This window comes from Bubalus kerabau, chromosome 15, assembly GCF_029407905.1.
Source record: "Bubalus kerabau isolate K-KA32 ecotype Philippines breed swamp buffalo chromosome 15, PCC_UOA_SB_1v2, whole genome shotgun sequence".
Taxonomy (NCBI): Eukaryota; Metazoa; Chordata; class Mammalia; order Artiodactyla; family Bovidae; genus Bubalus; species Bubalus kerabau.
In genome coordinates, this window is record NC_073638.1 from 29231015 (window position 1) to 29255979 (window position 24965).

The window sequence follows — 24965 nt, forward strand, 5'->3', positions numbered from 1 at the left end:
GAGTGACTTCATTTCACGTCACTTCACCCACTCCAGTATTCTTGCCTGGAGAATTCCATGGACTATACAGTCCATGGTTGCAAAGAGTCCAACAGGACTGAGCAGCTTTCACTTTCTGAATCTCTAAGACAATCATCTTAAAAAACAACCACCACCACCAAACTAATAGTTTTATTGAGGTATGATGTTCAGACCATAAATTCACTTAAGTGTACATTCAATGATTTTTAGTGTATTTACAGATCTGGGCAAACCATCATCACAAATAAGTTTTAGAACATTTCTGTCATGCCCCCCAAATCTGCCCATTTATAGCTCATTAGACGGCCCCTCTGACAGGTCTAATTGGTTCACGCATTCCACACCTAGCCCCAGGCAAGCAATAATCCAGACAATCTTCTTTTTAAATATAAATCATTATTCCACTTTTATAGAGAATGATTGACACTCACAAGTTAAATAACATGCCCAAGGTCTCTCAGCTAATAAATAAGAAAGTCAAGATTAGAATTTAAGGCTCTTGCATCCCAGTCTAAAGCTCTTTCTGTTAGCCAGTGATGCCTTTCCTTCACCATTGTTCATTGTTTTTTCTTACCCCCTCTTTTGTATACGCTTATATCCCTAACCCACTCTCTTGCCTCTTCTCCCTCAGAAAGCTGAAGGACTTCCCTGAGTTGAAAGAAGCCGTGCAGCCATCTTTGTCCCTGGAAATTCTTCCCCTTGGCCAGATCTCCTGGGGAGGTGCCAGGCCGGCTTGAGCCTTGGTGTAGGTTAACGGCCTTTGCCTTCCCGCTTCCCAGGCAGACTTGGGGGTGGGCCTTAGGCCCTGTTCCAGCTTCTCTTCCTCCAGCTTGGGTGGAAATGGTGACGGAGACGATTCAGTCCAGGTCCGGAAGGGTGGAAGCTGGGAGGGTAAAATTAGTAACACTATTGCTAAGGCCTTTGGGTCCCACTGCCAGGGTCAGACACTCCTTGGAGTGCTGGCTCCTGCCCCCACTTCCTCTCCAAGTCTCTTAGAAGATGGCTGGAAGAGAAAGTGGAAGGGAACCTTGCCTTCCTGGGTCTCCCTCCCTCCCTTTGGTCACACTCTTGTCAGCTTCCCCAGTAACATTTCAGCAGTCAGTAGGAAGTTTCTCACCTCAGCAAGCTGGCCAAGGGATGGGCATGTAGGCACATATTAGTACACAAAGCTCCTTCATCACAGTTATCAGGTACCAAAACTGTGAGTCACAGAGGGGAAGGCTCTGGAGCTCTGGAGTCTGTTTTACCTCTGATTCTAAGGACCTCAGCTCCCTACGGTACCAAATCAGGTTGAGAACCCAAGAGTCCTATATTCTCAGTGTTAGTCACCACTGGGGGTTTTTATTTTTTATTTTTCCTGATTGTGTGTGGGGGGTTAAGATGCTTTCTGGGGAGGAGAGGATTCAGGAATTGAGACAGAGATGGCAGGAATCGTGGCATTTCCCCCTCTTGTCTCCTTTAAGAAAACATCCTTCTGAGACCCTTGGGGAAAGAAAGGGGGAGAGGCTGTGGAAGGGAGCGCCCGCTCAGCCCTGCCACCTGCTTGGGGCGCCCCTGTCTACCAGTGTCCCTGGAGGGGCTGCCTTGAGCTAGCTTTCCTCTCTAAGGTAGATTTTCCCCACCTTCTTATGGCTTCAGGTGCCCGAGGGTCCTCAACTGCCAAGGCCTGGGTCCTGGCTGTCAGAGGCAAGAGAGACCAGCGTACGGTCTGGGCCCTGTAGGACTTTTCGGGGGTGGGGGGTCAGGGCCGGTGTGGTGGGGTAGCATCCACGCTGACCTGTGTTGTGGCTGAAGACATGGCACCACCCCTTCCCCCCTCCACGGCCCCCATCGAACCCCAAACTCCTGAACTGCCTCCAGGTCTCCTTAGCAGGAGCTTGCTGCGAGCCGTGGTGCCATTGCCCCTGCCCTGAGAACACTGCTGCAGAACCCACTCCTTGCGCCTTTCTGCCCCGGCATCCCTGCCTCACCTGTTTTCTGCTGTGTCCACAGGAGCTCTGGGGCCCCAGGAACATGGACACTCTCAATAGGAACCAAGTGGGCCCTGGATGTAAGACCCCGGGCCTGGTGCAGGTGAGAAAGGTTAGGGCCATGGGGCAAGAAGGTGGTCTGGTGGAGACAGGTCGGCTCCTCTCCCTCCCTGTGGTCCCAGCTCAAGAATGAGAGCCACACTACCTCCATGCTCGTCCCCAGGTCCCCACAGCTAAGTCTTTAGCTGAATTAGGTTAATTGGTTCACCCAGAAAATACCCTTTGAAAGTCAGGAAGTGGTTTACAGATTGACTCGGAGCTGTATCTGTTTCCGCCCTGCCCTCTCTTGTAATTAAGTTTAACAGGGGCAAGCCGTGGCCAAGTGGATTGCCATGGACAAGTCTACAGGGATAAGTCTTGATTGGTCCCCTCTATAGCAACCTCCCCCCCAATTCTTAGCAAGCACCTCCCAGTTCTCCTTACTTTCTCCTTGTTTCTGTCCTAATAGATAAAAGGAGCAGTTAAACCAAGACTTGAGATAAATCCAGTGGGACGAGTTAGTGGCCTAGATTCGGGTCTAATTACAATTTAACGGAATACTGCTCTGCACAAAATTTTGTGCTAAGCCTTTCAACGCCTACAGAGCCCTTTAGAGAGGGCAGGTGCTGGAGAGAGTGCTCGTGTGACTGGACTAGGGTGGTAAGGTGCCAGCCTGGACTCTCTCATGATGCTCATCCCCTACCTCCACCACCTGCAGAAAGGACCCTTGGACCTGATCGAAACAGGCAAAGGGCTGAAAGTGCAGACGGACAAACCCCATCTGGTGAGCCTGGGCAGCGGGCGGCTCAGCACGGCCATCACCCTTCTGCCACTGGAGGAAGGTGAGTCTGGGGTGCATCCCAACTGCCACCCCTCCATCCTTACAGACATTCCTGCTTGGAAATCCAGGCATGTGGGGGCCCCTCTTGCTACCTGCTGGCAGTGTTCACCTCTCCCAAATAGGAGGCCATGTCACAATGCCCACCCCACCCCACCTCCCACCCCCTAGCTTGCTTCCCTTGTCTGTGCCTCCCCAGACTAATTCTGGCTCCATGACGGGGATTAAAGATCAACTTAGAAATCAGGAGGAGAGCCCTGAAATAGTAGAGCTCATGGCTCTTGGCAACCAGTGTGGCCAAGAAGAAAGGGGGCTCTGCTCCAGGGCCATGCCTGGCCAAGGAGAAGGTGCTGGTGGAGCTGGAGAGATGGGCAAGATGGGCATGGGGCAGACCTCCAAGTTAGGCCCTGGCACAGCCCCCTCCACCTTGCAGCTTCTGCCCTTCCTGTCTCCTCTCCTGGCGGCACTTGTTGCCCGGGTGATACTACATTCCCCACATTCTCCAAATACCAGTCCAGGAGCTCTCTCCCTCCAGGGGCCAGGAGAGAGGGGGTGTGAGGAGGGCAAGGGTTGCAGGTGGCAGAAGGGAGGGAGAGGAGGGGGGAGGGAGAGCTGGAAGAAAAGGTGTGGGAGGATAGGAAGGAGAGAAAGGTCCTGGGGAGGGGGGCTTGGAGGGACTGAGGGACTTCTGCAGAAGAAGCTCCTACTAAGTTTGCGGATCCTCGGTGCCCTGTGGGCCTTTCTGTTTCTGGGGCCGAGATGGGCTTCTACCCCTCACTGTCTCCACCAGGCTCAGGGGCCCCACAGGGTGGGCCGTGATTCTCCCCAGAGTAGGAGATGGCAGTTGAGTCCCACCGTGGCCCTCCCAGCCTCTCCCTGCCTCCTCAGCCTGGACCTGACTCTGACAGTTGCCTCCTGTCTTCAGGGAGGACCGTGATTGGCTCTGCAGCCAGGGACATCTCACTGCAGGGTCCAGGCCTGGCTCCGGAGCACTGCTACATCGAGAACCTGCGGGGCACCCTCACCCTCTACCCCTGCGGCAATGCCTGCACTATTGATGGGCTCCCGGTCCGGCAGCCCACTCGCCTCACTCAGGGTAAGGTCTGCCAGCCCTGAAGCCAGGGGGCCTCTGTTTAAAAGCTTGTGCGTGACAGGTGCAGGGGAAGCCTGCTGTTTTGGTTGCCATGGTAACTGCCTGAGTGGCCAAGTTGGGGGTGGGGTGCTCAGGTGCATCTGGATCAGGTGCGTTTCAAAACCCCCGCCAGCATTTAGACCAGCTTTTCTCTGGTTGCCCCACCCTACCTCTCACACCGTAGTGGGAAGAGAGAGAAGAGGTTCCACTGCCTGCTCTCGGAGGACACGGGGAGCTGTGCAGTGGTCGCTAATGGTTGTTAGGCGAGAAGAGCTGAAGGAGCAGCGAGGGGAAAAATGGCATGGTTCCACGATGCCAAGAGGGAGGTGTTCTAAAAAGCTGTTGAGGTTGGAAGATCAGGACAATGGGGATGGGACAAGGGCAAAAAAATCCGAGGACATGCTCACTCCTGTTAAAACACTGTTGACAACAGCGTCTGGGTCACGAATGTCTTTACCACCCCGTTTCCCAAAGGAATAGGTCTCTTTGTGGTATAAGGGAGCTCTAAAAACTGGGCCTCCGGTTACTATGGTGATGAGGCAGGTAAGGAAGGGCTTGACCCAGGTAGCACTCTGATAGATCAGGTGTGTTTGCCCTGGGCGTCAGTGTATACAGTGAAGCATCATATTAGGGGGATGTGAAAAGTGGGCTTGGGTAGCCGTAAAGGATGGGAGCTTCTTTGGACTAAGCCTGGCTCTAAGTAGGAGGACCAATGTCCTGGCAGTGTTTTCTGGGGATGCTTACCTCTTACTGGGCTTCCCAGATGGCTCAGTGGTAAAGAATATCTGCCTGCCAATGCAAGAGACACCGGAGACGTGGGTTCCATCCCTGGGTCAGGAAGATCCCCTGGAGAAGGATATGGCAACCCACTCTAGTGTTCTTGCCTGAGAAATCCCAGGGACGGAGGAGCTTGGTGGGCTACAGTCCATAGGGTCGCAAAGAGTCAGACATGACTGAGCCACTAAGCACACTCACACCTCTTACTGGCAAGAAGCTCCTTGGCAGGGGAAATCCCACTCTCTCCACTGTCTCCCTCTCTCCTGCTCTTCACACCCCGTGAGGTCTCTTCCTTCACGGCTGACCCAGAAGACCTGCCCTTGGGTGTGTGATATGAGGGGACAGCTGACTCCATCATCAGCAGCAAACAGGCCCTCGTCTCTTCCAGAGGGCCTGTTATCTCTCCCTCTTATCTGACTCCAGCTAAGGAGGGACCCCCCCACCCCAGTAAACTGGGGCTTTGGCCGTGCTGCCATCTGGCTGCAGACTGTCCTCTTCCATTTCAAAGACAGCATCTTCCCCAAGATTTGGGTACATGAGAGTGAGACAGCAGAGCAGCAAGGAGAGGCAGGGGCAGAGTTCAGAGAATTTCTGGCTGGAGAAAGAGCCCACCCCCAAATCCCTCATGTTCCTGAGCAAGAACGCTCTACCCCTGTGTGTTGTGAGCAGGGTGGAGACCATGCTCTGCAGGTCTCTCCCGCCCGGTCTTTCCAGGGCAGCATTTAGCTCCGTGGGAAGAGGGAGGGCCTGGGCTGAGATGGAATTCTCAGGCATTTCCTGTGGCCCAAGTGACCCTCAACTCTTCCCCAGCCAGAAGCCCACCCTGCCAAGTATGTACCCTCCCACTCTCTTCTGACCCTAAACCCCCTTCCCCTTCCCTGCCTCCCACCCCATAGCCGCCTTGTCTAGGCTAGCCTGTCTCGGAAGCTTGGCAGCCTGGGGAGGGGTAGGCAGAGGCACAAAGGAACGGGTGTTCTTCTCCCCAGCACTACCCCTCCTCTGGGCTCCAGGAGCTGAGGGTTTCCTTGTCTCATCTCTGGGGCAAGGCACCAAGCCCAGCCCTGCCTGGCCCCACTCCGGACATTCTTGGGAGTGCGTTTCCCTGGAAACTGGGTGGCTCAGGGGTGCAAGTGCTATCTCTGTAACTGTGTAACTGGAGTGTGTTTATGTATCTCCGGATGTGTTTGTGACTCTGGACTTGTGTATCTCTGTGTTTGTGTCCTTCCCTGTGTTTATGGATCAGAGTGTTCAAGTGGGGGGCAGGGTGAACTCAGGGCTGGTGGTACCAGACCGTCCACGGGTGTGCTCCGTGAAGATAGGAGAACCCACTGACCACTGGCCTATCTGTGGGCATATGTGCAAGAGAACCATTTTCCCTGCCTTGTTCCCTGATCCAGCCTTGGTGGAGGAGGGGACCCCTCCTTGAAAAACCAGAGGACTACCCTAGAAATAACAAGGAGCCCTCTCTGGCTGGGCCGGTCCTTGGCTGCATCATTCTGGGCACTGTGCCCAGCCATAGGCAACTTGGAGAGGCACACGTCATAACGAGCAGGGTGGCAGTGACAGGCTCTTCGAGCAGGAATATGTCTGGGCCAGGGGACGGGTGGGGGGCAAGCAGGCAGAAAACAGATGCCATCCCCAACTTGAGTGAAAGCTATAGCCACGGGGCCCTGACGGGAGGGAACCAGGAAGATCCTGCTTCCAGCCTTGTCCCCAGGTACCTTGGGACATCCCAGGCAGCCCTCTCTCTACAGAGCAAGAGGCGGATGGAGCTGGGAAGACGACCAAGGAAATGAGGAGGAATCTCAATCTGGGTCAAGGCTGCCCCACCCTGAGACCACAGTGCCAGACCACATGAAAGATCCGGGAGGGGACCCAGTAGGGAAGGACCCAGAAAGCCACGCAGCGCGGGGCCCAGGCTGTCTAGACAGAAGGTCCCCTACCCTCTGGGAGCCATTTGCTGCCAGCCCCTGCCTCTGAGCCTCCTCCGAGTCTCCTTTGCTCCCCGGGCCCCTGGCTGGTGGGTAGGGGCTTCTGGGAGCCAGGATTCCTGAGTAATACAGCTGCCTCCCTCTGGGATCCCGGACAATGAACCGCTTCCTCTTCCACCCAGCTGTCAGTTAGTCCTTCTGTGAAATGGGAGGGAAGTCTCCCACAGACTGTCCTCTGTGATGAGACTTATAAAGATCTCGACTAATAAAGCTCAAAGGAGGGAGAGAAAAAGCAAAAGCTCCTAGCTCCCCACTTCTGTGTGCCTGCCTCCTGCCCTGTTTCTCCCTGGCAGTGTCCTCTGTGTCTGTCTGGGTCTGTCCAGCTGGTCGTCACAGTTTCCAGACCGATGAATCACATTTCCTGAGGAGGTTTTTTTTTAAGCCTCCCCCTATTTTGCATTTTACCCTATATGGTTTTCCTTTTTCCTTCAGAAGGGGAATGAACTGCCTGTGCACATGTGAGTGTATGCATGCATGTGCGTGCATGCGTGTGTGAGTGTGTGTGTGTGTGTGTAGTATGGCAGTGTGGGTAGGTGTTCAGCGAGGGTGGAAAAATTGATTGTTTCTCTAAGGAGGTTGACTTTTTTTTTAGGTTATGGAAGGAAATGGCTTTTTAAAAATATTTCTTTATTGGGACTTCCCTCGTGGTCTGGTAGCTAAAACTCTGTGCTCCCAATGCAGGGGTCTGCTTCCCCTGGTGCAGTCAAATAAATAAATAAAAATATTTTCAAAATATTTATTTACGTGGCTACTCCAGGACTTAGTTGCTGCATGTGGAATATAGTTCCCTGACCAGGGATTGAACCCAGGCCCCCTGCATTGGGAACTTGGTGTCTTAGCCACTGGACCACCAGGGAAGTCCCAGGAAGTGGACTTTTGATTTCAGAGTCTCTCCAAGACTGAGTGAAAGGCTATCTGTGCCTGAGTGAGTGTGGAACCAAGAGAAGGACTGGTGCCTGCGGGGTTGTGTGCTGGAGAATAAATGTGTATGAGACACATTAACTGGGGTGTCTGTGTGATTCAGAGTATGCACAGTTGAGTGGTGTCTGGCTGAGCAGGTGTTGGTGTGTATTTGAGAGAAAACGTGTGGGGCTGTGTGAGCTCTGAGCGTACAGAGGACGTCTGAGAGAACACAGCGTGTCCCTTAAGGGTCTGGTGTCCAGAGGCCAGGTCCTGGAATGCGAGGAATTTTCTGGGACTGAGGCTGGTTTGTGGTTACTTGCCCGGCCCAAAACCTCAGCATGGTCCCAGGGGCTCCAGAGGTGGGTGGCACTCTTTTCAGATGGTAAGGTACCTCCTTGAGGTGGGCGAGCTCTTTGCTGGAGCTCTTTGCACACTTGGTTGTGGTTGGGAAGGGGTGAGTTGGCTTCCGGAACCCAAGGAAATGGGCTGGCTTGGAAGAGGCAGTTCCTGGGTCCAGTTTGGGTCATGGGGTGAGGTGGACTGCTGAGAGTGTGGGGAGTGGGGGTGGGGGACGGGGTGGGGCAGAGGATGAGGTGTATAGGGTGGAGACAGGAGCTAGACTCAAGATTGTTCCCAGAGCACTGCCTCGGCCTGAACTCCCACTTGCCACAGTGGCAGACTGAGGGCCAGAGCTGGACCCAGTGACCTGGCTGGATTCCTGGGGCTTTCACTCTTCTCTAATATATTGTTCTTCAGTCACTCAGTCGTGTCTGACTGCGACCCCTCGGTCTGCAGCACGCCAGAATTCCCTGTCCTTCACTATCTCCCGGAGTCTGCTCAAACTCATGTCCATCCAGTCGATGATGCCATCCAACCATCTCATCCTCTGTCGCCTCCTTCTCCTCCTGCCCTCAATCTTTCCCAGCATCGGGGTCTTTTCCAGGGAGTCAGCTCTTCACGTCAGGTGGCCAGAGTACTGGAGCTTCAGCATCAGTCCTGCCAATGAATATCCAGGGTTGGTTTCCTTTAGGATTGACTGGCTTGAGGCTTCTCTCTAATACGTAGAGCCATGGAATGTCAGAGCTTAACCTCTGCTGTCACCAAGGCCAGCCTGCCCACGCTGACCTGGGGGCCGGCCTGGCCCCTTCCCGGCGTCTGGTGACTTCTCACCGCAGAGGGCCCTCAGTGAGACCCCCGCTTCTCCTCACTTCTGCCTCCTGGCTCCTCACCCTCTGGCCTCTGTGTCCCTTCCCTTTCCTTCTCTCTGTCCTCTCTCGTAAACGCTTCCTCCCCGCCGCACTTCTGCCCCCGCCCCGGGCTGCGGGACCCCGGCGGGCTCCGTGGGCGCGTGCCCCGCCGCGCCCCGCCCCGCTCCCTCCATCCCGCTCCCCTCCGCTCCTCCATCACTTCCTCTTCCCCTCCTCCTCTCCTTTGTCCCTCCCTCCTGGCTCCCTTCCCCCGCTGCCGGTGGCCGGCCCGCCCCTCCCCGGGCATTGGTGGCTGCTCGCCGCCTCGCTGCCTCGCCGCTCCGAGCCGGGAGCCGGCGGCGGGAGGTCGGCCCGCCCCCTCAAAGGCCCGGGGCGGGCCGGGGACCTGCAGGGCCGGGGTTAGCGGGGGCGAGCCGTGAGGAGGTCCGAATTCGGTGGTGAGTCCTCAGCCCCCCGGCCGCCGCAGCCCCGGCAGCCCGACGCGGAGCAGCTCTGGCTGGGAGGGGCGTGGAGGGGGTGGGGAGGTATGCCAGGAGGGGGATCGGGTCCCCAGCCCCACTTTGGGAGCCTGAGGCTGCGAGACTCGGGTGTGTGTGAGAGAGAGAGAGCCCTGAACATATCCAAGTGGGGCGTCTGGGTTCGGGGCCACTCCTCAGCGGGGCAGGCTTCATCTTTCCTAACCCGCGCTCGGTGGTCCCCTCCGTGGGACCTGCCTCTCCATGGGGTAGAGGGTTCCTGGTTAGGACTAGGGGAGCCTGTCTTACGGCGAAGAGGGGTCTCTGATGGAAGGGGCCAAGGCCCTTTCTCTGGTCTTCCCCACACCCAGCCTCCTTTCGGCCAGTTCATTCTGTTTGTGTGGCCAGCAGGGCAGTTGACTGTCGCTCTGAGTGTGTGAGCCTGTCTGCTGTCTCTGGGTGCGTCTGTGTGTTTCTGAGTGTGTAGGTGTGTTTGTGTGCAGTGTGCATCTCTCAGAGAAAGGACCCACCCTCTCCTTGGCCCCGTTTCTTCCCCTCCAGATGTGCAGCTCCTCTACCCACCTGCACGCAGCTGGGCCCTGAGCCCCTTTGGGGAGGGGGGACAGGAACACAACTTTCCCTGGATGAGGAGGGGTTCTGGGGTTTCCTGCGTGGGCTGACCTTTGGCGGTGTGGGGCAGGAGTGAGCAGAGAGGAGGTTTCTTCCCAGAAACAGGCTGACCAGGCCCCCCGGGGGCACGGGACAAGAGTAGGGGCAATGCCTGGGGCCCCTGAGTGCAAATAGAAAGTTAATTTGGGCAGGAGCTGGGCTACAATCAGTCCTGCTGCCCTCCTGCCTGCTCTATTAATACAGATCCAGCTCTGCTGCCTGGCATCACCTATTTATAGCTGGGGAGGCAGCATGGCCACACCCCTCTTATAGAGGAGGGTGAGGGGCAGAGGAGGGGACAGGGGACTCACAGCTAGAGGAGCCAGAGCTGAGGGTCCCTACCTGCCTACACCCTCCTTGGGTGGGCCTGGCACTGATGGGCTGGAATCCACCCAGACTCCCCAGTCCTTCCCAGTCTGGACTGTGTGGTCAGGCTCCTGAGCTGCCCCCTTCTGCCCCCCCACCCCCCAGTCAACCTAGGGTTGAGTGGGTCTGTCTAGACCCTGTAAACTCATCATTAATTAGCTTGTTAAATGGCTGGAAGGAGGGGGATGGGAATGGTAGGGTTCTGTCTGAAACAGCTGTGGTTGTAATTAGGTGGACAGTGTGGCTGGCTAATATTTATTCTGGTTATAATTACTCTGTGATCAGCTCCTCTGATTGGTGGCTTGGCAGGGAAGGCTCCCTCCTTTCCTAACCACCCATCAGCCTTTAGAATTGTTTGTGCCCGCCCGCCTGGGAGGGCCTGTGGGTATACCAGCGAAGTGGGCAGTTTTGTCTACTCTGTTATCTGCTGTGGGCTTCTCAGCCTGCTAGACCCCATCCATGGCAATACCTAGGATCCCTCTGACAGGCTGTTGAGCTTCTAAGTGGGGGGGCCCGCCAAGGTACCCCACATGGCCCAGGATGCCCCATGCCCCTGTGGCCTGCCTGAGTTGAACTGTCTCAACGTCCAGGAATGTAGAATTCCCTGCCAGTCTTAGCTCAGACTGGCATGAAGCTTGGGGTGCCAAGTGGCAGCAGATTGGGTAGACAGGAGCCTGGGGCCAGGGGCCAAGGATGTGGACAGATTGGAAGGGTGGGTGGTAGAGAGCACCAGGTCTCTGGCTTCTCCCAACAGAGCATCTTAGGCAGAAGCGCTCCAGCCTCTGGTGTGGCGGGAAGAGGAATTCTGCCAGACAGGCTTAGGTGCTGTGGGCACACCTGTCACCGTGCACACTCCCAGTGCCCCTGGCTACGTTTTCTGACTCCCCTATGCCCTCCCCCTTCCATGCACTCGCACTTCCTGGGCAGGACTGGGCTTGTGTCTACTGCCTGGGAATGTGCTTGGCTGAGGCTGGGCCCATTGGCCTAGGCTTGGCTACACTGCAGGAGAGTCCACAGAGCGGGACAATGTCAGGCCACAGAATGCTTCGACAGAGGGAAAGAGGGTGGCAGTCACTCTCGATGGTCAGAAAGGGTGGCCGGGGCATCTGACGGATCCATGGTGTGTTTCCCCATGTCCTGTCTCAGAGCTTGTTTGTGATCCTGGAAGTTGCCGCCTCTCGAACTGACCCTTTCACCCAAGTGGCAGATAGATGGATCATGAGTCCAGGTTGGGTGGGGGCATGTGGGGGTCTGTGTTCTCTGGAGAACCTTCTCCATTGACAGAGCACTGGCATACACTGTCTCTTAACTCTGCAAGTCAGTGGTATTGTCCTCATTTTTCTGCTGAGAGAATTAGACTCAGGGAGGTGAAGTGACTTTCCCCGAAGATCTCACAGGTGGTAATGAAGAAAGTTTAGGACTAGGACTTAGAAGCCAGTGCTCTTTCCATTTGGCCGTGTGCTGTGGAGCCGGGCTGGGGCCTCAGGCACGGGCTGAGTCAGGGGTGGACCATGTGGCTGCTGGGAGTGCAGGTGGGGATGGCTCTTCAGAGCCTGGGGTGAGCCTGCCTGAGCTGTGGGCTGAAGGCTACCTCAGCCCTGCCCCACCCCCCTGAGCGTGTGCTTTCTCTGCAGGCTGCATGTTGTGTCTGGGTCAGTCCACCTTCCTCCGCTTTAACCACCCAGCTGAAGCCAAGTGGATGAAGAGCATGATCCCGGCAGGGGGCCGGGCCCCTGGCCCCCCGTATGGTCCTGGCCCAGGTAGGTACCCACTTGGGGCAGGTGGCTGGTTTGGTGGCACCCCGTGGACAGTCCTCCCCCTTGCCCACTCCAGCCACACTTGTAGTGTCAGGGCGGGACGATACCCATGATCTGGGCTTGCTGCCACCTGCCATGGGCCGCTGGGGGAGAGTGCCAGGCAGTCTGGCCACGGGGAGAGATCCAAGAAGTGCTGCTTGGCTGGAACTGGGGAGAATCATGTGCCTGAGGGATGGGGGGGTGCTCTGCCAGCCTGTGTCCAACTGCCCTGGACAGTGTCACCTCAGTGTCTGGGACCCTGACCCTCTTATGTTACCACCAGGGATCCTCACCCTTGAGGGCTGCCTGAGGGGGCAGAAGGAAGCATCAGACTGAGATGTTGTGAGCTCTGGGGGGGGTATCTTGTCTTTGGGCTCTGCCCCACCCCCAGGCCATGCCATGCCATGCCAACTGATGACTCAGTGGAGCAGCTGCACTTTATGTGTGAATTATTGATCCCTAGAGGAGAGTCGGTGATTGTCCCAGGGAACCAGCACAGCACCCCCGTCAGCCCAGCTGCCTTGGGGGTGGGGTGCAGACCAGGAGGCTGCCCATAGGCCTGCCACCCCAGACTTTGCACAGGCATTCAGATGGCTGTGGGGTGACAGGGGTCATCGTGGTACTGGGACAGGTGGACACGTGTGTCAGGGACATCTAGTGGGCTGGCATCAGTGGTTTCAATGGATTGCCTGGGGATATGAGGAAAGATGGGTGGTCACTGGGATCACCAGTATCCATGGCAACTCCTCTGCCTTGGTCCCACACAGCCCCCATAATTTTGGACCAGACTCAGGCTTGCAGAGGCTTTCCCTTCTCCTCTGTGTCCCGTATACTAGGCCCTTGGGGGCTCAGAAGCCTGGGTTCCCAGTCCACTCCCTGGGTAGCTCTACCCTACCTTAGATTGTCATGCCACTCCCTCAGCTGTTTGGGGCAGTGGTTCCAGAGACTCCTGGTTGGTTGGCGAGGGCTGGGGCAGGGCAAAAGCAGGCTCCTGCTGGTGTGGCTTAATGGTCTAATTGGAGGCCCTGAGCTGCATCTAGTTGCTGGCCAGCCTGGCTTCCAGGAACTGGCCTTCAGGGCCAGGCCCCTCCCTTGCCTCTGATTGGATAGAGTGCTGCCGCACACACCGTCACCCAGCCCTGGAGGCTATGTATGTGTGTGTGTGTGTTTTCCTGGGTCTCGGCTGCATGTTGACCCCCTGGAACTTCTGGCTCGCTCCCTAGCACACCCCGCTGCTCTTTGTAGAATGCGTGCCTGCCCTTTCTGATGGAGAGGTCAAGGAGGTTGGGGAAACCAAGACAGGGAGGAACCTAAAAGTGCCCGGCACAGTTGTGTCCTAAGTCATAAAATGTTAGAGCCAGAAGAGCCCTCTTCCTTTAGAGGAGGCAGAACCAAGCCCAGGCGATTTGGGGAAGGTGGTGCAGCAGCAGTCAGTGGCAGAGCTGGCCCCAGGACCTCCGGGCTGCTTTTCTAAGGCCTTGGCAGCCCCGCCCTGCTCGAAGGAGGCGGAAGCGCTGGCTCTTGTGTATATGCAGCTCCCTAAGGCCCAGGAGGTGAAGATGGGGCCTGAGGCTGTTTGCATTCCCTTCACAGAATCAGAAAGCCTGGTGAACGGGAACCACACCCTACAGCATGCAAGCCGGGGACCCTCTGCCTGTGGCAGCCACAGTTCCCTGGTGAGCTCTATTGAGAAGGACCTGCAGGAAATCATGGACTCATTGGTGCTAGAGGAGCCTGGAGCTGCTGGCAAGAAGCCTGCCGCAACGTCCCCACTCTCACCAATGGCCAATGGCGGGCGCTACCTGCTGTCCCCCCCAACCAGCCCGGGTGCCATGTCTGTGGGCTCCAGCTATGAGAACACTTCTCCGGCTTTCTCTCCACTCTCCTCGCCAGCCAGTAGTGGGAGCTGTGCCAGCCACTCACCCAGTGGGCAGGAACCAGCACCTTCCCTGCCCCCCCTGGTGCCTGCCCGGTCCTCCAGCTACCACCTGGGCCTGCAGCCCCCACAGTCCCGACCGAGCGGCGCTCGCCCCGCTGAGAGCCCTCGGCTGGGCAGGAAGGGGGGTCACGAGAGGCCTCCCAGCCCTGGTCTCCGAGGTCTGCTGACAGACAGCCCTGCAGCCACCGTCCTGGCCGAGGCCCGCAGAGCCACCGAGAGCCCCCGGCCGGGTGGGCAGCTGCCTGTGGTGGCGATCAGTCTGAGTGAATACCCGGCTTCCGGTGCCCGGGGCCCGCCCACCAGCATTCCTGGCAGCCCCAAGTTTCAGCCGCCAGTCCCTGCTCCCCGAAACAAGATTGGCACGCTCCAGGACCGCCCCCCTAGCCCTTTCCGGGAGCCACCAGGCGCTGAGCGGGTGCTGACCACCAGCCCCTCACGCCAGCTGGTAGGCCGAACGTTTTCGGATGGCTCAGCCACACGTACCCTGCAGCCTCCAGAGAGCCCCCGCCTAGGCCGGCGGGGCCTGGACAGCATGAGAGAACTGCCTCCCTTGAGCCCATCTCTGTCCCGCAGGGCGCTCTCCCCCGTGTCCACCCGGACTGCCCCAGATCCCAAACTAACCAGGGAAGTGGCAGAAAGCCCCCGCCCCCGGCGCTGGGCAGCCCACGGGGCTTCACCGGAGGACTTCTCCCTGACGCTGGGGGCCCGGAGCCGTAGGACACGGAGCCCCTCGCCCACACTCGGGGAGTCCCTAGGACCCCGCAAGGGCAGCTTCAGCGGCAGGCTGAGCCCGGCTTACAGCCTGGGCTCCTTGACTGGGGCTTCACCCCGCCAGAGCCCCCGCGCCCAGAGGAAGCTCTCCAGTGGGGACCTGCGGGTGCCTGTCACCCGGGAGCGGAAAAACAGCATCACGGAGATCAGTGACAATGAGGATGACCTCCTGGAGTACCACCGGCGGCAGCGCCAAGAGCGGCTTCGGGAGCAGGAGATGGAGAGGCTGGTGAGTGCATGCCAAGGAGGCTGCGGGCATCACGACAGGGGTTCTGCCAGGGTGTGGGCGGGCCAGCTGGCAAAGAGGGAGGGGCGCGTGGACAGAGTCTGGGCTTCCCGGGCTTCTCCACTTCCAGGATACACTGCAGTGACCTGGATGCCAAAGCTTTGGTCCCCTGAAGAACTTCCTTTGAGGTCTCTAAGGCCTTACTTCAAACGCATGCTAACTTTGCATTTGTTCTGTAACACAGTGTTTGTTTTCACGTATAAGTTAACATTTCACATGATTTACTAGAATACAGGGAGGCTCTAGGAAAACACACCATGTTTAGGATGAAGCTTCGTACCTCTCAGTTTGAGAACGCAGGGCTTAATGATTAGAAGGTTGAAGCCCAGAGAGGGGAGTGGATTTGTTCAAGGTCACACAGCACGTCCTGGCAGAACTGGACTTGGAACCCATACCTCCTGTCTTTCTCTCCTGTCTTCTCCAGGCTTTTCTTTAAAAAAGCCTCTGGTCCCTCTTTCTTGCTTCCCTTTGTCGTGGTGGTTGTTTAGCCGCTTAGTCGTGACCGACTCTTTATGACCCCATGGACTGTAGCCCGCCAGACTACCTGTCCGTGGAATTTTCCAGGCAAAAATACCGGAGTGGGCTGCCATTTGTTTCTCTTTGGCCTCTCTCAATGGGTGGGAGCTGCTCACCTTGGCCTACGCAGGATCATCTGAGATGGGGGGAGAAGCAGAAAACACGGTAGGCAGCCCTGGCTGATCCGTGGCCAGTCTGTGTGACAGTAATTGTGTGTGTGTGTGTGTGCACACGCACGCACACACACGCATGGGTGTATTTGGGGGCCGGGTGTGGCTCTGGGCAGCTGTCCTGGAGATGGCATCTGAGCTGGGTGGGGGCTGGGATTCCCCAGATAGCGCAGGGAGCGTGGGGGCTCTGGCTGGCGTCTGTACCCTGGAGCACATGCACAGGGAAATAGCTTCTGCCCTCTCTCCCTTGTGAGCAGGAGAGCAGGGTCCCTGGGGGCTCTGGGACCCAAGGATTGGTTTAAGGAGAGTCAGAACAGAGGAGGTTTGTCTGGAGCCCTTTTGGAAGAAAGAGGCTGGGACAGCTTTGGGTGAGGTGAGGGTGTGGGACAGTGTGTGTGTTGGGGCGGGGGGGGTCGGGGAAGGATGAGGCAGGGTCCCCCAGTCTCTTCCACGGCTGTATCTTCTGTGTTTTTGCCTTGGCCTAGACAAGAATGCTTGACCCACTCTGGGGTCTCATCCTGGAGGGGGGACAATGAGCCTGGCGCAGGCTGAGTGGTGGGCCCAGTCTGCCTCAGCTCCACTCAGCCTTCCCGCCACCGCCCCACCCCACCCCCAGGTGCCTCACCAGCCCTGACCTGCCCCACCTGCCACTTTAAATCTCAGAGGCTGCCTGCCCTGCTCCTCCCACCTCAACCGGGCTGCTTATCTGTGTCCTGGGGCAGGGGCGGGGGCACTGGCCCAGCCTCCTGGGTGCTGAGACTCTGTTCCTGGTTTTCGTGCCATGGAACTGGGCAAGCAGCAGGAGGGAAGCTGGGTAAGGGTCTGGGGGAGGTCCTGACCAAACCATGGTGAGAGACACCAGAGGTGGTGGGAAGCCAGGGAGTCAAGGGAGCTTGGGGGAGGCTCCAAGTCTGGGGTGTAATGAGTGGGAGATGGGGCATGCCTGTACTGTCCCGTCTTCACCTCCAAGGCCCCTGGGAGGTGTCTGGGTGGGCCTTGTACAGGGACGGGGCAGATGGAGTGGCTGGGCCAGGGACCCGGGCAGCAGCCCCCCATGCTGGCAGGGGGCTGAGAGCTGCCAGGAGGTGGCAGGGAGCTGAGACAGGAGTAGGGCCGCGGCAGGGTGCGTGCCCTGAGCACCTTGCCGTGTGAACCCGCGTCACGGGGGCCCCCGCGTCTGTGTTCCAGCCGCGTCTGTGTTCCAGCCGCGTCTGTGTGGGCGCCCACCTGTCTGTGTGCTAGACTGCTTATCCGTGTGGGTGTGTGCCAGTGTGCGTCCGTGCGTGTCAGGGCGGGTGTGTGTGTGCCGCCTGGTATTGCAGGCCGGGGCTCGTGCTGCGTCCTTGTGTGTGTCAGTGCTCTATGTTGGGGTGTCTCTGTGGGTCCCGGTGTCTTTGGATCAACGTGTATCCGTGTCAGCATGAACACCTGAAGTGTTTATCTGTATTCTCACCGTGGTCTTAAGTGAGAATGTGCTCACCAGTGTGCGCTCCTGAGTGTGTCCCTGTGTGTCCACCAGGAAACCCACCTTGGGGCAGAATGAGAAGGGAGACAGGAAGGCAGGAGGCGCTGGTCACCTAGGCAGGGGGCACACCTGGTTCTCCCCGCCTGCCTCGGGGGCACCCGCCCTCCTTCCATCAGCCTCCCCAGACCTTGGGACCAGGGCTCTCCTGACTTGATTCTTCGTCTGAGCTCCTGACAAGATGCTGAGCCTGGTTCTGGGCAGCCTCCTGACCCCAGGACCATCCGCTCATGCCCTGCTCTGTCCGCCCTCCCAGGAACGCCAGCGCCTAGAGACCATCCTGAACCTGTGCGCCGAGTACAGCCGGGCTGACGGGGGACCTGAGGCCGGGGAGCTGCCTAGCATAGGGGAGGCGGCCGCAGCCCTGGCCCTGGCCGGTCGGAGGCCCTCACGAGGCCTTGCGGCGGGCACTGGGGCCCCGGGGCGCGGCAGCGAGGAGCCTGGAGGCGCCGCCCAGCGCCTGTGGGAGAGTGTGGAGCGCTCAGACGAGGAGAATCTCAAGGAAGAGTGCAGCAGCACTGAGAGCACCCAGCAGGAGGTGGGACCCAGCGGGGGCTGGAGCGCGGGGTCCATGGCTGGGGGCTGGGGTCCGAGGAGGCAGCACGCAGTGGGTACCAAGACCCTGCGAGCAGGCAGTAGCGGAAGTCAGGGACACCCAGGGCTGAGAGGTGTAGAAATGAGGAGGCAAGGAAGAGGGGCAGGTGCTGATGAGTCTCCCAAGCCATAAACGTGCTTTATGACCTGCCTTTCCTCGGGGCCCCACCCAGGCCTGGCTCTCAGCGTTGAGTCCTTATTCCCTGCAGCCGAGCCATGTTGCTCTTCTTGTAGGGAGGGGAATTTCCTCCTCTCAGTCCAGCTGCTCCTTCTGAGTGTCCTGAGACACAGCGATCCATTTTCTTAGTCTCGTCCTGGGAGGCTCTAGGCTCCCCCAAGCTGACGACCCCCCTCCCCTCCAGCACGAGGATGCCCCCAGCGCCAAGCTCCAGGGAGAGATGCTGGCCCTGGAAGAGGAGCGGGCTCAGGTGCTGGGGCGAGTAGAGCAGCTCAAAGTCCGGGTGAAGGAGCTGGAGCAGCAGCTGCAGGAGTCGGCCCGAGAGGTGAGAGCAAGGGCCCTGGGTGGGACTCTTCCCAGACTCGGTGATCACCCCAAGCATGGCCTGAGCTGCCCTGAGTGGCCTTGACATGGACCCTGCTGTGACCTGCAGGCTGAAATGGAGCGGGCGCTACTGCAGGGGGAGAGGGAGGCCGAGCGGGCGCTGCTGCAGAAAGAGCAGAAGGCGGTGGACCAGCTGCAGGAGAAGCTGGTGACCTTGGAGACGAGCATCCAGAAGGAGAGGGACAAGGTAACCCACAACCTGGCCTGGCTCCGTGCTGGGCGCCAGCAGCCTGGAAGAGGAGGAGAGGGGCCCTTTACCCCTTACCTCACTGTCCATCCCGCAGGGGCAGGGGGCCTTGTCCTCGGTGGAAAGTACCAGCGTGGAGGGTGCTGCCAGGGTCTGGGCTGGTGTCTGGGGTCTCCTCTGCCTGGGTTTCTGTTCTCCCTCTGGGTGCCTGGGTGCCTGCCATTCTGGGCCCTCCGTGCCCCTTCTTGGAAGTGTTGAAGCCCCTTCTTGGGTGGTGAGCACTGCCCAGGGGACAGTGCTGGGGATTGATTCAGGTCCAGTCCCCGCATTGGAGGACATCCCTTCCAAGCAGGGCTCTGGGACTCAGGACGTGAACTTTGGGAGATGGCCCGCAAGTCTCTGCTTCCCCTGAGCCTTCAGGATCTGCAGCCTCCCATCCCAGGGGGTCCCAGCTTCTGCCCCTGCCCCTTTCAGACTTCCTGCCAGCCTGCAGGGGCCACTCCATCCCACAGGGGCCGTGCCAGCCACTCCCAAGATGCCCAACAACGTGCCAAAAGCTCCGAAGTGGAGAGGGGCCACCTCTTTCCGGACTTGACAGTATTTTTCCAAGAATTAATTTTCCTTCTGGATTTTTTGGAGAGTGTCTTCCTCCTGCCCCTCAATTTTGAAGCTCTTAAAAATTCATTGACCCTCCCATCCTTTTTAAATTTTTTTATTTTTTGAGCTTTGGCTCTGGCCCCCAAAACCACACTCCCAAATTCTGTGCCAAATTAACTCCATGCTTACCAACCAGGCCTGCACTAACGCCCTCTCTAATCACTGTCCTGGGCTCTCCGCATGCCCCTAACTGCCAGTGCCACCCACCCAGGCAGGGCTGAGCCATGTCTGCCTTTGCACTAACTCCATGGGCACCTGTGTGCCCTTGGCCTCTCCCGTCTAATGTTGCCTCCTTCCTTTCTTGGTGTGGGACCCCAGGGTTTTGATCAGAAAGGAACGGACAGCAGGTGCAGCTGAATTTTCTCAAGGGGGCATTGGCAGGAGGGGTCCAAGAATGGGGGAGGCTGGCTTGGCTGAGGAGCCTCTCGGCCTGAAGACCTCCTCTCAGTTGGAAAAGCCAGGGTGTGGCCTCCATAGCCTGTTGGCCATTTCCTGCACAGAGGAGAGGCAGGCTGAGGTACAGCCATCGTCTGCCTTCCCTCCTGAGCAGAGGGGTAAGGAGGTCAGTGGTGGTGGCATGGCCAGGGAGGACGTGGACAGAGGCTCTCTGCCACCAGTGGCTACCCTTCTGAGTTTTCCTCTGGGGCTTCCCAACTGCAGATAGTCCAACCAGAGGGTGGGAAGAAGGGGTAGGCCTCTTCCCTATAGGGCATCGTAGGCTGAGTCCAAGCCTGGGGAAGTGCTTGGATCTCAGAAACTGGCCTGATCATGTCCCCCTCTCCTGGATGGGGATGGGAACCTCATGGAACAGAGGGGTGGGTAGAGGAAACAGGAGGACTCCAGGGTGATGCTCAGCATTTTAGCAGGAACCTGCCTAGCCTCATTTCTCATTGCCCTGGCATTGCCTGGAGGTGTGGACTTTGCCTTCTCTCTGGGCCCAGTTATTTGAGGTGGTGGTGGTGATGGAGATGGTGGTGGCCATGGTGGCAGCAATGGAGAAGTTTCCCTTAGTTGCCCGCCCCAGCCCATGGCCCCACTCTGGCTTTGGAATCCGTAATCACAGTCTCTCCTCTGCCTGTCCTTCGGAGGGGGTGACTCACCAGCCCCTCCCCTCATCCCCCTTCCCGCCCTCAGAGGTGTCATCTCACCCCAGACAGAGCCATCCACCTCCTCTCTGTACCCACTCCTGGGGCTCCTATTACCATGGCGACGGCCGAACTAATTGCAACCCTCATCCTGCTGAAGTTCAGGCTGCAGAGCCAGCACCCCACCCCCACCCTGGGCAGGAGTGGGGGAGGCTAAGGGGGTTGGGTTGGGGTCCCCTCTGCTGCACTGCCGCACTGCCTTAGCTTCAACATCCTCGGCTCGCAATTCACACCCAACCCCTGGATTTAACCCTCACCAATTCTACCCTTTTTTTCCAGGGCTAAATTTTGGTCTCTGGGCAAGTGGGAGAAGGGGAGGGGCAGGAGCTGGAGGCTCCGGGTTTGTGATGTGGAACCAGCTTTGGCTTTGAGCGGTTTGGAGAGAAAACAGAGGGCCTCTTCGTAGGACCCCCCCCCCCCCGCCCCCCTCCCCCCGCAAACATCTCTAGTTCAGGGAACTCCAAGAGACCAACATTTCTGCCCGGCCCACACCCTTGCTTCAGACACCGTCGCCTGCACCTGAGTCCCGTCTCTACCCCGGCTCCTTGCCTTTCCCAGTCTGCACCACCTCCTCTTGGCTGTCTCCTCTTTCGATCCCGCTGCTTTTCTCCCCCGCCTTCTCTGCTCCCGCCCGCCCCGCGCCCCGCCCCGCGCTGCCGCGGCCCCGGGCCGGAGTTGAGGAGTGTGTGTTCTGTTTCTCCCCTGTGCCCGCCCCCTCCGCCTCCGGCGACCAGGAGAGGGCGGAGCTGGCCGCGGGACGGAGGCACCTGGAGGCCCGCCAGGCGCTCTACGCCGAGCTCCAGACGCAGCTCGATAACTGCCCCGAGTCAGTGCGGGAACAGTTACAGGAGCAGCTGAGAAGGGTCAGTTTCACCAGCCCCCCTCCCCGCCCCCGAGGGCCGCCCGCCCGGAAGAGAGGAGCGGTGGGCCGGGAGCGCCCGGGCCCTGCAGTACCTGCCGGACGCCAGGGTCGGTGCTGTGGCTTGGAGGGGACAGGGAAGGATGGAAGGGTTGGGGATGGAGGTTCTCCTTTCTGCTGCTGCAGGCCGCGCTGCCCGGGAAAGCGGCAGGGCCGAGCGGAGGAAAGAGAGCAGGGTGGGGGCAGGGCCCCGCCTCCGTTTCCCCGGGTCCAGCCCCCAGAGCTCTCCCCTCTGTGGCCTGGCCTTCCAGGCGCAGAGTGGGATCGTGAGCACCACCCGACCCCCTTTTGTCACTGTCATTCAAGGAGGCCGAGGCCCTGGAGACGGAGACGAAGCTCTTCGAGGACTTGGAGTTCCAGCAGCTGGAGCGGGAGAGCCGCGTGGAGGAAGAGCGCGAGCTGGCGGGCCAGGGGCTGCTCCGGAGCAAGGCCGAACTGCTCCGCAGCATCGCCAAGAGGAAGGTGCGCCCGCCCCATCCCGGGCAGTGCCGGCTTGACCTCACCTGGCTGAGCCTCGGTCTCATCATCTGTAAAACAGGAACAATAACAGGCTGTTGTTAGCATTAAAGGAGATGATGTTTGTGGAAACAGCATAGGATGTGGTGATCATAGTAAGCACTCAGGGAACAGCAATAGCCATTGTTTAGAAGCTCAGACACGCGCCCCCCCCCCCCCCCCCCGCTTCCCCGCCCCCCTCCAGTGGAAGGTGGATGGGGCTCACATTCGGAGCTGGGCACTGGCTGGGCCGGGAAATGAGAGATGGAGATGGAGGACAAGGAGGAGGGGGCTGAGGAGGACTTGCCCCTTGTGGAGCTCTCTGTCCGATGCTGAAGTGCTGGGACACAGACCTGAGATCTGGATATTAGAGCCAGCCCGGGGTCCTAGAAAGGCATCACTTGGGTTCCAGTCACAGCTCAGCCCTGGTTCAGCTGAGCTGTGAAACAAGGGGATTGGGTATCGCATCTATCTTGGTCAAGTCTGGTGCTTTAGATGCTCTAAAATCGACTCCCGATCTCAGCCAGACCCGGACAGGGTGATGGGTGAGGATGTGTTAAGCAAGAGTTAGGAAGATGTGGGTGAGGAGATGGGGTCGGATGGCCCAGGTGTGTTTGTACATACACATGTGTCATGTGCACTTTGCCAGGCTGGAGGGAGTAGGTGGGAGGTGAATGCAGTGAGATTGGGGAAGGGTGTCAAAAAGTGGGGCTTGATGGCTAGTCTGAGTGTGGTGGTAAGTGGGGGAGTCACTGAACTTCCCCCTGAGTCCAGATCCCTTGCTTCTCTCCCTGAGCTGCTCTGCTTTACAAATGCATTTACCTATCAGTGAAATGAGCATAAGAGCACCTGCCTCATAAGATAGTTAAGTAACACATGCAAAGCATTTACCAGTGTTCTTTGGTCCTCACAGGGTCTCAGTAAATGGCAGATCTTGCTTGATTACCACTTGGTCTGCTTCAGTCTGTTTGGACTGACCTCAGATTTAGTACAGGTCCCTTCTTCCCTCCCTTCTCCTATGTCTTGCTCTTAATGGTGCTAGTTTAAGGCCTCCTCTTTCAGGAAGGCCTCCTGGGATAAACACAGCTCATTTCCACTAGCCCCCATCCTTCTCTCTCACTTAGTATCTTTTCATTCCCTTTTAGCACAAGATTGTTGAGCCAGGCGCTACACTAAGCCCTGTTGGGGATATGGAGACAGAAAAGACACTGACTTTGTCCTTGGATCAGACAGCTGGGGCCAAATGGTGGTGATGAGAGATACATATTCACGGGTAGCAGTAATCCAAGGTGATATGGAATAATTTGAGCATAGAACAAGGAGCAAAGAAATTGAGTGATAATCAGGGGAGATGTTGGAGAGAAGATAGTGTTAGGTCTGGTCTTGGAGGAGAAGTAAGCTCCCAATGGGTGGAGAAGACGGGACAGCATTCCTGGCAAAAGGCACCGTATAAGAAAGGCCCGGGAGTGGACACCCGGACGGCCGATGGTACAGCAGGGCCAAGCTGCGGGCATGCCAAGGGCTCAGGGTGGGAGGGAGGCTGGAAAGCAGGCCCAGGTCCAGGAGCCCTTGAGTGCTGGCTGAGGGGTTTTTGCTTTATCCTGTAAGTAATGAGAAGTCGTTGAAAGATTTTGAGAAGTCTGATCTACCCTTATTCGTGGATTTAAAGAAAATTATTCGTGTACTATACATTCTGGGCTTTCCTGGTGACTCAGACGTAAAGAATCTGCCTACAAGGCAGAAGATACAGGTTTGATCCCTGGGTCAGGAAGATCCCCTGGAGAAGGGAACGGCAACCCACTCCAGTATTCTTGCCTGGAGAATTCCATGGACAGAGGAGCCTGGCGGGCTACGGTCCATGGGGTCGCAAAGAGTTGGACACAACTGAGTAACTAACACACAACTAACACACGTTCCAAAAAGGCTAGAAAATTCAAACAAACGAATGAACCTCAGAGGCCGTTTTAGGAAGCTGTTTGTGGGGCGGATCAGAAAGGTAAGAGAGTGGAAACGGGCTGGTGAAAAAAGTCGAGGCTGGGAAAGCAGAGGGCCTGGCTTGGCCTGGTGGCAGTGGGTTGGGGGCTTGGGGTTGGGTGGAGGACCATTCAGCATCTCCAGGATTCAGGACCTGTTGACTTTGGTGGTCGGGGGATGAGGGGTTTGGGAACTTCAGTTCTGGCTGGTATGCCTGGTGGCCCACGGCTCCCTTTTCGAGGCTTGAGAGAAGGAGCTGACCGCAGCAGCTTGCATTTTCTGGGGATGAGAGGCCGAGCGGAAGTGCTGGTTGATTCCTTTCACCCAAGCCCAGGGCCTCTGGGCAGGAGACACAGCCAGGCCTCACCTTGGGCTGCCTCACCCATTGTTCCCATCCTCTACAGGAACGCCTGGTGGTCCTGGACAGTCAGGCTGGGCAGATCCGGTCCCAGGCTGTGCAGGAGTCTGAACGCCTAGCCCGGGATAAGAATGCTGCCCTGCAGCTGCTGCAGAAGGTAACACTGTCAGACTGGGAGTGAGGGGGAGGAGGGCCGGGGTAGGGCTGGGGGAGTGGGAGGTGAGTGCAGGGTGTTGGGTGGAGACTGGCCAGCCATGTGGGATCCCCCTTTATTTGGGGCTCCTTGCTTCATTCCCACTCCTGATTCTGCTGCTTTGGACTTGCAGGAGAAGGAGAAACTGGCTATGCTGGAAAGAAGATACCACTCGCTTACAGGCGGCCGGCCTTTCCCAAAGACCACATCCACCCTCAAAGAGGTAACGTGGTTGGGTCAGCCCCAGCCTCATGAGCCCACGGGTCTACGGGAGGCTCTGGAGAAACATGTGGCACCTTCGCCCCAGGGGCTGAGGCCTAGTGTGGGGACATTTTCCTGAACTGGAGAGATGTTCAGGAATGGCTGTGAGGTCTGGGATTGGATCCTCCATGGCTGCCAGCTGCTACTTTTCAGCTACCGCTCTGGCTCCCAGGAGCCTGCTGATCTTACCGTTTTGGGTGACTGCATATATCTGGGGGATTCAGGAGGCGTGGGTGGGGAAGATGGCAGCT

The 24965-nt window shown here is 58.0% G+C and overlaps 1 protein-coding gene across 17 annotated transcripts in view; it reads left to right on the forward strand.

Moving 5' to 3' along the window:
• PHLDB1 (pleckstrin homology like domain family B member 1) overlaps positions 1-24965 on the forward strand; it is a 49070-nt gene that overhangs the window by 3867 nt on the left and 20238 nt on the right. For 9 of the 17 annotated variants that reach the window (XM_055548279.1, XM_055548281.1, XM_055548282.1 and 6 more), the window contains exons 2-13: positions 2014-2094; positions 2749-2872; positions 3794-3964; positions 12004-12129; positions 13759-15104; positions 17626-17907; positions 18326-18466; positions 18575-18712; positions 21249-21377; positions 21740-21895; positions 24307-24417; positions 24587-24676. In XM_055548279.1, the coding sequence (XP_055404254.1) occupies positions 2035-2094; positions 2749-2872; positions 3794-3964; positions 12004-12129; positions 13759-15104; positions 17626-17907; positions 18326-18466; positions 18575-18712; positions 21249-21377; positions 21740-21895; positions 24307-24417; positions 24587-24676 (2874 nt within the window). In that variant the 5' untranslated portion in view covers positions 2014-2034. Of the gene's footprint in view, positions 1-652; positions 767-2013; positions 2095-2748; positions 2873-3793; positions 3965-9134; positions 9317-12003; positions 12130-13758; positions 15105-17625; positions 17908-18325; positions 18467-18574; positions 18713-21248; positions 21378-21739; positions 21896-24306; positions 24418-24586; positions 24677-24965 lie in introns of those variants that run through there. The other 8 variants (XM_055548283.1, XM_055548291.1, XM_055548292.1 and 5 more) reach the window with 4 other exon arrangements.